The sequence below is a fragment of the Elgaria multicarinata genome, chromosome 9 (assembly GCF_023053635.1).
Source record: "Elgaria multicarinata webbii isolate HBS135686 ecotype San Diego chromosome 9, rElgMul1.1.pri, whole genome shotgun sequence".
Taxonomy (NCBI): Eukaryota; Metazoa; Chordata; class Lepidosauria; order Squamata; family Anguidae; genus Elgaria; species Elgaria multicarinata.
The window spans coordinates 59,977,480-59,995,636 of NC_086179.1; the positions used below are offsets into that span (position 1 = coordinate 59,977,480).

General features: G+C 40.1%; 1 protein-coding gene across 1 annotated transcript in view; it reads right to left on the minus strand.

Annotated features, from left to right (window-relative positions):
• Nucleotides 1-18,157, minus strand: part of ANO6 (anoctamin 6) — a 77,852-nt gene that overhangs the window by 28,536 nt on the left and 31,159 nt on the right. The window contains exons 3-8 of the mRNA XM_063133976.1: nt 15,241-15,369; nt 10,945-11,010; nt 7,298-7,576; nt 4,743-4,856; nt 3,155-3,270; nt 1,239-1,373 (exon numbers count right to left, since the gene is read on the minus strand). Of these exons, the coding sequence (XP_062990046.1) occupies nt 1,239-1,373; nt 3,155-3,270; nt 4,743-4,856; nt 7,298-7,576; nt 10,945-11,010; nt 15,241-15,369 (839 nt within the window). The remainder of the gene's footprint in view (nt 1-1,238; nt 1,374-3,154; nt 3,271-4,742; nt 4,857-7,297; nt 7,577-10,944; nt 11,011-15,240; nt 15,370-18,157) is intronic.

Below are 18,157 nucleotides of genomic sequence, written 5' to 3' on the forward strand. Positions count from 1 at the left end.
AGAATAACCCCATTGATTTCCCCCTTTGTTGTTCCTTGTTAGAGCTCATTTTATTTTATTTGTCATGAGTGTCCCATGAAAATTTTCAATTCATAAATGAAATTATTGTTTATATTGGATCATTAGTTTTCATAGCAAAATGCTACATTAATTTCAGCTCCATTAGATGAAAAGCTGCTGATGTTTCTCGTTACATTTAACGTATGTCCAAAGGACAATGCTTAAAAATCTGAAAATAATATTACTCAAGAGAACTATAACAGAAAGGAACTACCAGAAGCAGGGACAAAAAGGTTTAGAAAATTTGTCTAGATAATAGGAGATTTGTGGAGCACTTATAACTGCACTCACTGAAAATTAATTGTCCTTAGCATATTTTAACCTTTCACATTGAAAATGGTTATACAGTAATAAAAGGATGGCATCTTTCTTGAACTTCCAAAAGATATTTGAAAACTGGAATAATAACTTTACTGTATGTAAGTTACTATAAAATAACTACCAATGAAATCCCATGTATGGCTGCTCACAATTAAGACAACGATCCTAACCTCCAGATCTTCTGCATGGAGTGGGTTAAGATAGGGTGGATGAGAAGAGTTCTTCTAGCAGGGGGCACATCTAGGTACAATCATGGAAAGCTCCATACACCTAGATCTACTGCTAGTGCTGTTCCACCAAGGATAGCCCCCAAACAAGTTGTAAGTAGACTTAGTTCTGCTGGACCCACAAGCAGGATATGTCTTCATGTACTACTTTTCGGTTTCCCACAGGCAGCTGGTTGGCCACTGTGTGAACAGAATGCTGGACTACTAGATGGACTTTTGGTCTGATCCAGCATGGCTCCTCTTATGTCCTCCTTGTCCCCTTGAAAGGTTCAAGGATTGCCCCACCTAACTTACACCAGTCTAGAGCAGGCACTGATATTTCTGCTCCAGCTGAAACCAATGGGAGGGGAAAACAAAAACAAAGCAAAGATGTGCCTGCCATAACTGGGCATGCACTTGCAAGGCTATGGAGGTGGGGGATGATCCACCACTTCACTCCTCCTTCCCCCGCCCCACTAGGATTCTTCTGCTCATCCTATTGAGTTCAACTGAACTAACTTCCAGGTAAGTGTTTATATTGTACCTTAGGTTAGCTAAGCTGGAAGAACAAATATTATATGAGAATGTTCTAATGAATGCACCCAGGACCATAATGTTAGATTCTATAGAGCATAAAATGTTATAGGTTACCTCCAAGTGCAGTTGTCCTTTGTAAAATATCCATACAAAAAGCATCCAAGTCCAACTACTGCTGCCAGGAGTAACATCTGAGTATAGAATCCCAGCCAGGCAAAATAGATCCCAATTTTCTCACCATAATATTTCCTGTAGATACAACACATCCTTTGAAAATTAACATGGATTATTATGCCCTGACATCACTTCTGTGCTACCAGATTTCTTGTAGTAATTGAGCTTTGAGACCTCCTCTTCTTCTGTGTTCAGGAATGACTCAAAAGAGCCTTCAAAAGTAGTGATTTTATTTTTCCACAAAATTTGTACAATAAGGAGATAATCTCCGTGGATTATCCACAAATGTGTAACTACCTTTTCCTGGATTTTTGCTGAAATTCAGGGTTGGCCATTTTAAGACCTTTTTGTCTGGGGTTAAGTTTTTGTAGCTGCTCTTAAGCAGGTTGATTTTGTTACAGTTCAACATCTTTATTTTTAAAAATCTTCTTTCAAACATATTCCCACTCATGTTGCAATATTAGGATAAGGAGGGATATAAATATTAATTAATTCATATAATTAAGATTCACATCCATGCAATGTAAATACAATTATTGTAATTCACTCATTATAATTGCACTATAAATTACATTTACAAATACATGAAATAATAAAGTAATTCCTTCCTTACAAATGAGACTTTGATTCTGATTTATTATACAAAGATATATAGGTATTTTGAACACATGATGTAATGGATGATAATACAAAATCAAACATTCAATCTCCAAGGAACTTCAAAGCAAAAAATTCAGGTAAATATGCTGGGTCCCTCAAGGTTATATGTGTCTTTTAAATACAAATAATATTTCCATGTAAGGAAAAGCATGTGTGTTTAGATGACCAGGTTTGATGATAGCACACGGGTACACAAAGCAAAATGTATGTATGTACAATTGTCCTGCTTAATTATCTACTTACATGTTCCATGTTTTCCCTTCTCCACAGAAAGAGGGAAAACATGCACTGTGTGTCAACCAGTTCTGGATGGGGTTACACTCTCCCTGAAAGACTGCGTTCGCAGCTTGGGGGTGCTTCTGGATCCATCCCTCCAAATGACAGCCCAGATAGATGCGACAGCCAGGAGTGCCTACTATCAGCTTCGGCTGATATGCTGGCTGCGTCCCTTCCTAGAGTCGGAAGACCTAAAGATGGTTGTGCACGTGCTGGTAACTTCGAGGCTCGACTTCTGCAATGCGCTTTACATAGGGCTACCTTTGTGCCTAGTCTGGAAACTTCAGCTAGTTCAAAATATGGCAGCCAGGTTGGTCACTGGTACACCTAGGGGTGACCACATCACACTAGTCTTAAAATCCCTTCACTGGCTGCCAATTAGTTTCCGGGTGAAGTATAAAGTGTTGGTTATCACCTTTAAAGCCCTACATGGTTTGGGTCCAGGCTACCTGAGGGATCGGCTTCTCCCATACAATCTGCCTTGCATACTCAGGTCCTCTGGGAAGAATTTATTTCAACCAACAAAAACAAGGCTGACAACTATTACCCAGATGACCTTTTCTTCTGCTGCTCCCAGTTTGTGGAATGGCTTGCCGGGAGAGATTTGTCAACTTAACCGTCTTCCAGAATTTAAGAAAGCCATAAAGACTGATCTCTTCCGGCAGGCCTACCCAGCTGAATTTTAAGATATCTTTTTAATGATGTGCTGCTTTTAATGATGCACTGGCTTTAAACGTTTGAATTAGTTTTATGTATTTTATGGTGTTTTTATTTGTGTTGTACCGCGCCACGATCCAGAGGGAGAGGCGGGTAACATTTTTTTTAAAAAAATTATTATTATTATTATTATTATTATTATTATTATTATTATTATTATTTGAAGTGGCCCTACTGTCCTTCTGATGCTTCTCCACACCTACCTGACAAGATCTAACGGCTGCAATTTGAAAATATTTTGAGGATGGGCCCATTCTCTGTATAGCAGGTACCGTTCATTTGGGCAGTTGGGATCTTCCGACTGGTAGTTGAATCTTGACTGTAAAACAAACAAACAAAAACCCATTAGGTGGATCTTTAAAGAACCCAACCTCCTTGAAAATAAAACTCATATCCAATCTTTTTAGAATCAGCTCATGTTTAAGTCCATGCCTGTACATGGATCACTTGTCTTGAAGCATTTTAAGTCACACTTTACCATTATCACTTAGGCTGTAGCTAGACCTAAGGTTTATCCCAGGATCATCCCGGGTTCATCCCTGCCTGAGTGCTGGATGTCCTGTGTGGCACTTAGATGAACAGGTTTGACCCCAGGAACATCCTGGGATAAACCTTAGGTCTAGCTACGGCCTTAGACAATGCTGTTGGGGAGGAAAGATGGCAGCAGCAAGTTTTGAGATCCCTAAACAAAGATGCAGAATTTTGTACACCTCTATCATGACTCCCCTTAGCCTCTTTTTTTCCAAGCTAAACAACTCCAGCTGTTGTAACCTTCCCTCATAGGGGAGATGCTCCAGTCCCTTGATCATTTTAGTTGACCTTTTCTGTAATTTTTCCAGCTCTACAGTACCTTTTTTAGGTGTAGTAACCAGAACTGTACACAGTATTCTAGGTGTGGTCTCACCATAGATTTCTATAGGCATTATGATACTGGCAATTTATTCTCAATTCCTTTTCTAATAATGAATAACATGGAGTTTGCCTTCTTTACAGTAGCCACACACTGGGTTGACATTTTCATCAAGTTGTCCACCACAACCCCAAGATCTCTAGATCAGTTTTTTCCTGTGCTAAAAATGAGGTTGACCAAAGTCCCTGAAACATCTGACTTATCTATGGGGCCTCACTGCATTATGAAGCCTCTGGATCTAGGCTTGGGTGGTGGTGAACACATTGGGCTTGTTCAGACAACATGCTAAGCTTTTTTCAGGAAATGGAGCATGTTTAAACAATGGTTATGTAGCAACCAAGTTTAGGAATAATTCACATGACATGTTAATTCATGGTTCATGCGACACACTAAGCCATATTGTTTAGCTCAAAATGCTTAACCACTGTGGCTTAATGTGTCATCTGAACAGCGTTAGTTTGGTTATTGAGATGGTTTTAGCTGAAAAGAATTCAGGGATAAACAGTTAAGCAAGTACTTAGCGTTGTTCAATTGAACCATTACTAGGTGAAATTAAAGAGCCATTTAGCTCTCCATCAAAAATAACTGTGGTTATTCTTTATCGCCTTTATCACAACCTGCTATTATTTAATCTAAAACAAGTAAGAGGAAAGTAGTTGCCCCTTTTAACAACAGATCTACTTAGCAACCAGTATGAGATGATCAGAAGGCTGTTTACTCTCTTGTCAGAAGATATATCTTTGATAAATAACTTTTTGGTAGAGTGTAAGGAGCTGCTGACAATACTAACAGATAGGGTGCTGGGTAAATTGAAGGAAAGGAGTATCTAGAACAATAGCATTTACTTTCAAAAGTGCAATTATTTAAAATATTGGACTTACATCATGGAGTGGAAAAGCTGCCTTGTAGATCCCAGAGTCCAGTAGCTTATTGATGCCAAACTTTTTCACATTGTCTCTTATAGCATATTCCCCACGGCAAAGAATAAAGTAAGCCTGAAAAATGGGTAAAGTTCTTACTTAGCAAAGAATGAACATGACTTGTAGGAATTAGACTAGGGTAAACTCAGGGAATGTGGTAAAGGTGACAAGGAATATGGATTGTCAAGATCATTCTACCCTACACTGATTCTATATAACTCAAACCTAATAATCATATTATGTGGAAACATTGTGCTTATTGGTAGTTATAGATATTTGGAATGAATAGACTATCTCTCAGTGAATGACTAATGACCAAACTATCATGTGATAATTACATTTACAACAATCACAACAACTGAGAATAATAGGCACATGAAGTAAGTGTGGATAGTATTTGCTGCAAGTTTAGGAACCAGAAAGGACCTATGTAGCATGGGCAAAATGCACAAATTATTCCAACATTAACAGCTCAAATGCCCTCCTCAGGTGAATGGTTTGTCTCTCTACCCATCTCAGTCCCTGCAAACAATGTTTGTAATATCAAAAACTGCAGAATGTAGAATGTAATCAGGGTCCTGCACATCTTTCTTTCATACGGACTGCATCATCTATGGTGACTCTGTAATCCCTGGTTTTTCATGTGGACAAGTGGACCATAACAGTTTGTGGGGGTCAGATGGCCAGTTCCTGTACTGTATTTTTCTCACATTCTTGAGACTGCACTTTTCTGAGTAATGATAGCTTGTGATTTCTGAAGGCTGGAAAATACATTTCAAAGATGGGGAAGCTGCAGAGGCCTAAATCTATGAATCACAACCCACACATGACATCATTTGCTCATGAGAATATGAACTTGGCAAAGGCCAAGACAAGTTGTGGGAGTAAAAACATGTCAGTGCAAAAAACTGAAAGTGATAGTTTGTACAACAGTTATAGGAACATAGGAAGCTGCCTTATACCAAGTCAAAACATTGGTCCATCTAGGTCAGCGTTGTCTACGTTGGGCACATTCACATTTTATGCCAAGCCACCCTGAGAAAATTCCTCTCCCTCCCGCACTAGATCACAAAAAGGAAATTTTCTTCTGAGCTCTTATGAATGCAGGAACACATTCACAAGATCTTTTTCCTTTTTCTTTTTCTGGGCTCTTGTGCTCCCTGTCTGCTATCTAGCCAAAGACACCTGTATGGCCTCTTGGCACTTCAGTGCTTCCATTACACTGAAATAAGAACACCCACTCCTAAAGCACCTGCTCTCCTGCAGCCACCAGCCACTTTTGCCGCCCCCCTTCGTTCTTGTCATTTCCCCTCTACTGATTTCTACTGCAAGCTGTAAGATGTACATGAGGGTTACATCAGATTGTAAAAAGGAAATAATTTTTTGTGCTCTTAGGACACAGGAACACATTTGCAAGCTTTTGCGGGTGAGTGTATGTGTGTGTGGTTTCTGGCATTTTTGCTCAAGAGTGAAAAACTGCCTTTCCACTATCTAGCCAAGCATACTCATATGCCCCTTGTCAATGTCCTTGCCAGTTTCATCTTCCATTTCCGTATTTTCCTTGCTCGTGAACACTTTTTTAAAAAGCTGGTTCACATTACACTGAAGTAAGAACACCCACCCTTAAAGTGCTTTCTCTCCTGCAGCCACCAGTTGCTTTCAGCTCCCCGCCTCATGTCATTTCCCCTCCATTGGTCTCTATTACTTAACTGTTAGATGTACATGAAGGCTATCGAGCAGTGAGCAGGATCCCCAAAATTATGCAAAATTTATGGCACAACCATACAAAAGAGGGGGGAATACAAATTTTTTTATGGCAGAGTAGTACAACAGAGGGAGAAATTGCATGAAATTCCTTGCAGCAGTCATTTGTTCCTGCACATGTGTGCAGGAGTGAAAAATAAAATAAATAAAAATAGCATAAAGTCTTGCGAACATGAAGAGGATAGTCTCCAAGGATTCCCAGGTGGCTCTCTAGCCGTTCCTGACAAGTGCTGGAAAAGTCTCCCTCCTGGGTTCGGACTTCATGCTCAGCCACCCTGAGAACAAACATCAGTACTACAAGCCATGGGTGTTCACGGTGGCAGAGCAGTTTTCTTGTCACGGGTAGTTTTGTTTATTTATTACATTTCTATAACCACCCAATAGTTTTGTGAAAACAAGCCACTTTGCAGCCACCCATGATAACAACCCACCATAGCTTAGTGTGACATGCAAAACCAGTCATTGACTGGCATCAGTTCTCCAGAGTTTCAGGCATGAGTCTTTACCAGAAATACTTAAAGATGTTGTGGATTGAATCAGGGATCTCCAGCATGCAAATCAGGTGTTCTTCCACTGAGCCGTAGACCTTCTCCAAGCTATGTCCCAACCCAAGCTATGATCTCCCCTAGTGTTTGATTGTACCATGAAGTCCATTATTCACTTATTTTGATGACCAAAATAACAGGAGAAAACAGTAGGCTAGACAGGAACTTAAACAGAAAGTAATATCTTTATGAATTTGTGTGACTTACTATTCGGCTCCTTGTTGCTGGATTGAAAAATGTTTCCTTGTCCTGAATGTAAAAGTCTGACAAACGATCATTTTCAAATGGAGCAGTAAAAAACTCCTGCTCTGGTTTGATGATGCTTTCATCCACACGGAAGAATCCACTAATCCAATGAAATGCTGAGTCGCGGGCTTTCAGATCATTGAGCTGCAGGGGCATTTTGATGTGCATAATCTCAGCATAACTGCACAGCACTTCCCAAGGTACATGAACTTTTACGAATATCAACTTTTCTTCCAAGACCTGCCATGAAAAAATATCAAATTATTCTATGTATTGCTAAAGATTTCATCGTATTTTATACCATTCTCAAATCTATTCAGACTTCTGACATTTTGGACACAATCTACTGGGAAGTTTCCTGCACAATTCCCCCTGATAGTAATGGAAGCAGCAGAAGAGCTTCGGTGATTGGGCGGTTTTGTGAACCGCCCAGAGAGCTTCGGCTATTGGGCAGTATAAAAATGAAATAAATAAATAAATAAATAAATGTGCCTCTGGAAAGCTGGTGCTTAATTTCTGAGAAAAGAAGTGCCAAAGTGTAAGCCCGGCTAGAATCCAATTCTCAACCCCATACAGAAAATCTTTCACCCGAATTTTAGTTGAGAGTGAACCACTTGTGATTAGTGATGCGTGTGAAGTTCAACTTGGGGAAGCTCAATATCGAAGCTCCCACAGTCTAGGAAGAAGAGCCACGCTGGATCAGATCAACCCCCTGTCTAGTTCACATACAGAAGCCAACCAGGTGCTTATGGGAAGCCCACAAGCAAGACATGAGCACATTAGCATCTTCCCACTTCTGTTCCCAGAAAACTGGCCTCTTATACCGGGGGCAACAAAAGCCAACATGACTAGTATACATGGATGGCCTTGTCACCCATGAATTTGTCTAATCCTTTTAAAAGCCGTCCAAGTCTTCAGGGCTGTCTTCACAGTGCTGGGTTGGTGCTGCCTCCCTCTTCAACCCCATAGAATCATAGAATAGTAGAGTTGGAAGGGGCCTATGAGGCCATCAAGTCCTATAAGGCCATGCTTTCCCTCTTCCGGTGTGGCAGGGTTTCTGGGAGGCCATCCAGGTTCCAGAGCCACCCCGTCTTCTTCCTGATGGAAGATGACCAATTGCTGTTTGACTTCCACCAGGTTCTGCCCCCCAAGTTGACCACAGATTAGCCTCAGAGCGACGTTACATTGCGGAAGCATTGTACTGACGCCGCTCCATTTGAAAAAGTCAGGTTAAATCCCTGACTTTTAAAAATCACAGCATCATGGTGAAGCCTTGTGGTGGCTGTGAAACTGCACTTGCATCATGTAACCAATGCGGTGCAGATCCATAGCCACTGAGGGGCTTTCCCCACACATAGACAGGCCTTTGGTGGCCATCATTACCTCAGGGAAGCAAATTCTATAGTTTAAGTACTTCCTTTTGTCTCCAACTATTAGGCTTCATTGGATGACCCCAGATTCAGGCATTATGAACATTTTTTTCGCACCATGTTTAATTTTATTCACCTCTATCATGTCCCTTTTAATCACCTTTTTTCTTTTTAATCTCAGAAACCCAAAATGTTGTAACCTTTCCTTAAGAGGCAGCTGGACAACCATCTGTCAGGTATGCTTTAGGGAGTATTCCTGCTTCAAACGGGGGGGGGGGGTTTGGACCCGATGGCCTTATAGTCCCCTTCCAACTCTACTATTCTATGGTTTTATGGGGGAGCTGCTCCTCTCCCTGATCATTTTAGTTCCTCTTTTCTGGTCATTTTTCTTTTTGAGATGTAGTGACCAGAGTTGTACACAGTATAAACAGTGTAGTTGCACCATAGATTTGTATAAAGGTGTTATGATATTGGCAGCTTTATTTTCAATTTCATTCTTAACAATCTGCAACACATAATTTGCCTTTTTCACAGCAGCCGCACATTTCCATCGAGTTCTCTATCTCAATCCCTTGATCCCTTTCCTGGTTGGTCAACACAGCTCAAATTCCATGACTATATATTTGCAGTTAGGATTTTCTGCCCCAATCTGTATCAATTTACTCTTGCTTACATTGAACCACACCACATTAGACATTTCAGTGCTCATTCACCTAAGTTTGCTGTTTCTAAGCATCCTGACAAAGGGAGAGGAAAAGAGCCTTGTCATCTCTGCTGCTACTCTTGTCTTGTCACTCACCTCACCAGGTAGATTTGAGAGAAAGGAAGGGAAGGAGATTCAGGGGAGTCTTGGAGTTCACAGGAGCGTGTGTAGGTATCATTGCAAAAAGTGTAAGCTGAGGTGAGCCAAAGGTGAGGAGAAGGCGTAATATAGTATTGCTTTGTGTTTGGGGACTAAGACCTTGCTTAAAACTAGATTGTGAGTCTAGCACAAATTAAGCCCCATAGAAAGGTAGACAGAAAATTTCACCAGACATATATTAAAGGGATGATTAACTGTCTTATTTTAAGACAATAAGTCTGCCAAGCATGTTACACACAAAGTCTCATAAACAACAAAAGAAAAATCCAGTTACAAATTGTGATTATGAATTTATATCAGCAAGCAAAGTGGCTGTTTTGAAAATGTTTTGATTGATGAACATTGCCAGTTGATGAAGCTAGCATAAAACGTACGACGTATGGTAATAAATATGACCAAGTTAGATCTAAAGTTTGATTTGTTTTCGCTTTTTATAACTAGCCTATCATTTGAGCCACATATAATATATGCAGCTGACCTTCATTGTCCATAAAAGAACATATCTTGGAACTGGTGCTGGTGCTGTAAATTGTGCAAGTTTGAAGATGGATATTTTTCTTCTTCGCTTCAGCTTATTACATTTCAGCAATATGTGCGGAATGGATGAATATCTACAAGTAGGCCTGCTTGTCATGCATACGTAAGCTGCTGGGCAATTTTCATCAGAGATTGAAAAAAAAGTAGAACAACATAGAGGGGTTATGGAAGCTGAACTATGTCAATTCATTTCTAGTGATCGTAGAGTAATTTCATCACAGCCTAGCAAGCGCAGACAGAAAATTAACTTCTAATATAGGAAGACTGGAAGGAACAGATGACTAGATAAATATGCCCTGGAAACATTACAAATGTACACTATTTCAGATAAAAGCAAATCAACTTGCAGTAGTAATGTACAGACCGAATGTGCTGCAACATGCTCACTGAACTCTTGTGAGGGCTGGTTTTCCCTTGTATTGCAATGAAAGTTAAGTGAAAGGAATCTTTCCATTCAAATATTACAGCAAAGACAGTGTTGTCCCATGCTGGAAACCATAAGGACTCTTCTTTGCCCTAATATGCAAAACAGTCTTCAGTACACCAAATTCATTTAAATCCAAGTGCTTGGACTGGATTGATCCCTGTCACACACACACACACACACACACACACACCACAAACCTGAAAAACAGCATTTCAAACAGAAGTGCATCAGATGGTTCTAATCCCTCCCTCAGTATATCCTGCTTTCGAAAAGAAAGATGAACCATAATAAATTTGATTGAGATAGAGACACATGGATAGATTTCAATGCCACTTTCATACAAATTCGGTCTCTTTCTTTTTAGATGAAACAATTCACATTTTTCAACAAGTACAAAGGGAACTGTACTCACAGACTTTGTTGCTTCAAGTTGTAAACCACGACTTATCAGGTTAGACTCATATGCTTGCCTCTTCCTCTGTTAAAATTGATTGGAAAATTGTGAAACTTCTGTTCCTAATGATTCAAATTCTTCAATTGAAATGTACATAAGTTGTAGTCATAGATCTTTTAGCAAAATTAACAAATCATTGTTCAAACTCAAATTACTTATTGTTAAGACTAAATTGAAAACCTAGTCTCATTCCCACATTATAGGTTCAAAGAGAAAGTTGGTAAGGTGTCCTTATAAAATATTTCATGTGCACATATAAAAATAAATGAGTACATGCAACAAGCAGATCTTAGAAATGTTATACATCCTACAAGCTCTCAATCAGGGAGTTGAGATTGGACATTACTTTGGTGAATGTACATTAAATGTCTCTCCAAATGAGAGATAGATGCGACGACCAGGAGTGCCTACTATCAGCTTTGGCTGATACACCAGCTGTGCCCCTTCCTAGAGTTGGAAGATCTAAAGATGGTAGTGCACACACTGGTAACTTTGAGGCTCAACTTCTGCAATGTGCTGTACATAGGGCTACCTTTCCGACTAGTCCGGAAACTTCAACTAGTGCAAAATATGACAGCCAGGTTGGTGACCGGTACATCTAGGGATGACCATATTACACCAGCTTTAAAATTACGACACTGACTGCCAATTGGTTTATGGGTGAAGTATAAAGTATTGGTTATTACCTTTAAAGCCCTATATGGTTTGGGTCCAAGTTACCTGTGGGATCGCCTTCTCACGTACAATCCTCCCTGTATACTCAGGTCCTCTGGGAAGAATTGACACCAGTCAATAAAAACTAGACTGACAACCATTACCCAAAGGACCTTCTCTTCTGCCACTCCCAGACTGTGGAATGGCCTGCTGGAAGAGATTTGTTTTATACTGTTGTTTTTATATTTTTTGATGGTTTTAAATTTTGTATATTTTTTAAATGTCCACTGTTTTTAACTTTTGTAAACCTCCCAGAGAGCTTTGTCTATGGGGCGGTATATGCATTTAGTAAATAAATAAATACACTCAAATAGTACATGCAATAAACAGATCTTAGAAATGTTATACATCCTACAAGCTCTCAATCAGGGAGTTGAGATTGGACATTACTTTGGTGAATGTACATTACATTCACCAAAGTAATGTCCAATCATTTAAAATTTAATGATTTAAATTCAGGAATTTAAGAAAGCCATAAAGACTGATCTGTTCCAGCAGGCCTACACAGTTGAATTTTAAGATGCCTTTTAATAATGTATAAGTTTTATGTTTTTAATCAATTATTTGTATGGTGTTTTGTATTTGTGTTGCACCCCACCTTGATCCAGAGAAAGAGGCGGGTAAGAAATAAATATTTTATTATTATTATTATTATTGTTGTTGTTGTTGTTGTTGTTGTTGTTGTGTTAAAGGGCTAATGAGCACAGTTCTGGGATTTAAAATTTGTGCTAAAGTGGTGAAGCCCAGCACATGAGGGAGAGAAGAAGCACATGAGCACAGGATTTGTTCTCTGTCTTTCACCAAACCATGGTTTGTTGTTCCATTTGATCTGAGCCTTTCAAAACATGGAATGAATTATTCATTTACTGATCCAAAACTTTGATCAACACAGCTAGAAACATTGCATAGATAACCTCCGTACTAGAGGCCTTATGAATTGAAATTCAAGAAAAAGCTTGTAGGTTGAACTGGCCAGGATACTGTATTTGCAAAAGAAAACTTATGTTGAAACATATTAAACATATTTGTTTTCATTGTATTTTGGTGTGACTCAAAAGATCATTCTGAGTTTGCTCAGTCATGTGGATTTTACCCCACCCTAATTTGTGCTTGTATCTGTGTGGTCAGTGACTAAGTTTCTTTACTGTTGCACACTGTTGTACATGTTTTGCAAGATGGTGTCAGAAGATACAGCTCTTCAGGAAGAAAAGATATGGAACTAAGGTTCCCACAATTCATGCAGTGCATTTTAAAATAAACTCTTTTGATATGTCTCTTTCTGAGCCAGGATAATTCCAAAGTTTAGAGAGTTCCTCCCATTTTTTACTTGTTTAACAGAAAACCATACATATGTAAAAAACAACAACCACAGAACTAATAATGAAATACAGAGCATATGACAGAATACTATTTCTTAATGCAGAAAGTACTGTATCAACATTTAGTTCTCTAATTTTTATAGAGAGAACTCAAGATCATCCTGGGGTCATCCCTGCCTGCTCCCGGGATCCCCTGTGTTTTATTTACATGAACAGGGATGAGCCCGGGACGATCCCGGGATAAACCTTAGGTCTAGCTAAGGCCTCTGGCATAGTAAGAGTATTCTTTTAACACAAAAGATGATGCATTCAGAATATGGCACTTGAGCTGATTTTGTTGTTGTTGAACCAATCGGATAATTAGTGAAAAAATAGCACGATGTGTGGGAAGACAGCAAAAATACTAAAGATGTAACCCTATGCCTGTTGAGACAGAAAAAAGTCTTATTGATTTTTTGCCTCCTAAGAGTTATTAAAATTACAGCAACACCTGCTAGAATATGGAAACCCTATCTCAGTTAAAAAGTTAGCACCAAATGTCAAACATCATAACCGAGACCAGCTACAGGATGGCTGTGAGAAATAGGATGCAGTTCAGTGCTGATGTAGCGGTAGCCATATGCTGACACCTGTGGCTCATGGCTATTTATGTCTTTCTCTGTTATTTCTTCATTTTAGCTTTAATAATAAATAAACAAACAAACAGGGATGTGTAATTCAAAACTGAAACTAGTCAAAGTTCTCCAAATTTCATCTTGAAGCTTGTTCTGTCTTGAGTCCCTATCAGATTGCAAACCCATGATCAGTCCAGAAGGTGCAAACTGAGGCCACAGCTAGACCTAAGGTTTATCCTGGGATCATCCAGGCTTTGCCCCTGCCTGAGCACTGGATCCCCTGTGTGTCACCTAGATGAACAGGTTTGACCCCTGGATGATCCAGGGATAAACCTTAGGTCTAGCTATGGCCCCAGTAAATCCAGACAAAAAATGACCTGAAACAAATTTCTGATACATCCCTATGAACAAACTACACCATGATAAACATCTCTGCTAATAATACCTCATAAAGTCGAATTTGAGTATTTGCATTCCTTGAGATAGCTAAATATCTCTTGACCTTAGACTATGGAGAGATAACTCATCAAAGAGGTTACAACCTTTATTATTTCCACTCCCTGACTCAATTCATCTACTTCATAGTTATGTCGAGCAAACCTCCCTCAAATAATGCTTGCCTGGCTGATTGCTCCTTACAATAGGACTTCTTATCTTTGCTCCTCTCCATTTTCTGTTTCTTCCACACCCTTCTACATCTCCCTCCCTGCAGCTTAGTGTCTCTGGCAGTGTCTCTGTCACCCCAACCCCACCACTTCTGGAACAGCATCATTAGGTGGAGCAACAAGCATAGTAGAGTTTCCACCCACCTACAATCTCCCTCACACATGTATAGAAGAATGACATGGTATACCTTTCCTGTTAGCACTTTTGAATTTGGATGAGGGATGATGGGATTGATCAATCTCCCAAGTAAAAGATTCCCTGCCTATGGAAAGCTAGCAAGTAAGGGACAGTTGGTTTTCTATGTGCATGGAGGTTGTGTTTTTGTTGTCATCATCATCGTCATCATTATTGCTGTGTGTTTTTATATCTAGGAGCCATTCAAACACACATTCTGAAGTGGTGAGTTCCAGGAAAGCTATATGAGTCTATATATTTGTATATAAGGCTATATATTTGTAAATTATTTTGAGACTGCTTTTTGCAAAGGAAACAACACATAAATTTAATAAATACTAATAATATATAATATGATATAAAATGATAGTTAAAAAGTAAAATCAGGGAGGGGAAGGAATACCATGTCTGTGCAGAAGGTATAATGTTTAAATCTTCTTTTTCTCATTCTTGGCCTCAAGCATCTTTTATGGTAGGTGCTAAGAAGGGAAACTAAGCATGCCAGCATCAAGTACATCTGAATTTAAGGTATAATATATCTGTCAACGTTAAGAAACCCAAAGAACAAGCAACAGAAAAGCCAAGGGGGGAGAGCAGCAAATCCTATCTTTGTTTGAGATTATACAAATAATGACTCAGATTATGCCTTTTTGGGGTGGGGTGGGAAGACAGAAGTTGCTGTGAATAAGAGGTTAAGGGGCGGGGGAACATGCTGAAAACAGAAACCTGGAATCACCAGCAGCATAAAAAAAGAAGATAATTTATACCATCTGCTTTTTATGTAAGCTCTTCTTATGACCTTCCTTTCTGTTCTCATCTTCATATACTAAAACAAAGTCAATTCTTCTCTGGCCATCGTTAAAGTACAGGGAGTCTGGTTTCAGATTAAACTCTGCCTATAAGGAACAGACAATACCTTTAATGTTAGTGATTTACGGAATACATTTTTTTCTACCATAGATAAAGTTGGATAGTCTCTCATATTGAACACAAGCAGCACAACTATAATAAGCAGTTTGAGAAATAGCACATTTCTATTTAGCTGAGGATGACAAAAGTGGATTATTAAGGTCCCACACTAAAAGCATAGTGTACCCATGTGCAAACTGTACTGCAATGTAAAGATTTAATTTGAACTCATTATATGCTAAAGCAATTGTTTATATAAAGCTGTCATAGTAGAATAAACACCCCCTAAAGGAAAAGCCAGTTAAATGTTTAGGCATGCCATTACAGATCTTGGGAACAAATATTGTATGAGTGTTGAAGAAAGGATATGAAAATTTATCTCAAACTTGCATGCACAAGAAGTTGGTTGGCTAACTCAAATATATGTACCAGCTTGCTACTCTGCATATGGGAAATGAGCCATGCTGTACAATGTTTTGAAGCTTTTGTTTTGGTTTGTTACAATAAGAAGATGTTTTTAATTTTTATTGTAACAATTTCCAGAGTGGTAGCCATGTTAGTCTGTTGCAGCAAAAGCAACAAAGAGTCTTTTGATAAGTCAAAGACTAATAAGCTTCCAACACCGCCCACTTCATCAGATGCAAATTGACAGCATCCATGAAAACCTATGCCAGAATAAACATCTTATGTTTAAAGTGCCACAGGACTCTTTGTTGTTTTAGTTTTTATGCTTTCATTTATGTAAGCCACCTTGGAAGGACTTTGTCCTCTTAAACGGCATAGAAATATTTGGAATAAATAATAAATACATTGACCTATGTGGCATTGGATGGCTTGAGCAATGGGTCTATCAAGTTGTTTAACTGGAAAGAACTCTTGTTCATCCTGGACAAGTGGGCAAGTAATTAATTACAAATATATTTATACTAGTTATTCTGTCATGTGTTATGTGTGTGCAGAATGGATATTTTTTAAAGCTTCTTTTTCTCATCCTTGGCCTCAGTCACACATTTTGCCAGTTACAAATGCTAGGAAAAATATTTAGGAACAAACCTTAAGGCTGCAATCCTATAAACACTAACCATGTGTAAGTCCCATTTGAACTTAACAGAACTTAGTTCTAAGATATGCATTGTAAGAATAGCAAAAATAAACATATAAAACCAGCATTATACAACCAAAATTTACACTTTTTTTGCCATACTTTCATTTTATAATTGAATAAATATTACATTTCATTCTTCATTTCAATATTTTTAAAATAGGCAATGCTTGAAAGTATGGACTTTAGGCTGCAAACATAATAGGGTATAAGTTCCAATGAACACTGTGGGATTTACTTGCAATGGATTCAGCTGTTAAAATGGGATGAGGACTTGGCAATTCTAGTTATGGGTTCTGGTTGAAATAATGACCTGGTTTGCATGACATGACAGCCCACTGTGATTTAATTTACCCATGGAGGATGTTGTGCACCATTTTTGCATGGTGTCTATGGGTGCTGAGCTTGCTGTGGGTTGTCTTGTCATGCAAACCCAGCCAGCAGGGTTGTTTAGATTCAGACAACACGTAAATAGCCCATGGCTGCTGCCTGGATTTCCATGACATGCTAACCCATGGCAAGTTGGGTGTCTTCAGGCACCTGTCACAATGCATCAACCTCTGGGTAAATTAACCCACGGTGGACTATCATGTGGTGTGAACCAGTTCAATGCCTCCAATGTTCCTGCATGTGTTGGCGTTAGATGAAGAGTATGGCCTGGTTCAGACAACACACTAAACCATGCTGCTTAACCACAAAATGGTTAAAGGAATGCATTAAGGTTATGTCTTCAGACATCACATAAACTATGGAATTCACTGCCACAAGATGTGGCAGCCACCAACCTAGATGGGTTTAAAGGGGGCTAGATAAATTCATGGAGGATAATGCTATCAGTGACTACTAGTCATGATGGCTATATATTCCTTCCAGGATTAGAGGAAGCATGCTTCTGAATATCAGTTGCTGGGGATTAACAGTGGGAGAAGGCAATTGTGCTCATGTCCTTTTAGTGGGGGCCTTGCTAGACCTGCTGGCTTACGCCGGCAGGGAGGTGGGGCTGAGGCGCGCTGAAGTTAGTGTGCCTCCCCCAGGCTACCACACGCACGACGTGCAGGGACGTTGCGTCCCTGCGGCGTCCGCCATTTTTTTTTTAATTTTAAAGGGGCCGGGTGCGGCCCGAAGACTCCGGAGAGGTAAGTGGGGTTTTTTTGGTTTTTTTTACCGGGGGGGGGGGGGCAAAGGCTGGGAGGGTGGGTGGCAGGGTGGGTGCGATCGCGCCGCGCGCCACGCGCTGCCCGGGCAATGCCTGGCATGGGGCGGCATTGCAATGCCGCCCCATGCCAGGCATTGCCAGGGCGGCGCGCGGCGCGATCGCACCCGCCTTCCCCCCGTGCCACCCACCCTGGCACCCACCCTCCCAGCCTTCGCCCCCCCGCCGATGGGCACAGCGCTCCTATAGGCGCTGTGCCAGGTCCGCGGCTTTTCGTGGCTCCTCGTGAGTAAGCGAGGAGCCGCGAAAAGCTGCAGAAGTCCCTAGACGTTCCCCAGCTCCGGCCTGACGCCGGAGCTGGGGAAAAGGCACACCATAAGCGCATTCGCTTATGGCGCGTTGGAGGAGGCCTCAGCGCGGCCTGTCTCCGGATTCCCCTGTGCGTCATCTGGACGCACAGCAGGGAAGCCGGGACAGAAGGCACGCTAAGGCCTCGTCTAGGAAGGCCCTGGGTTTCCCA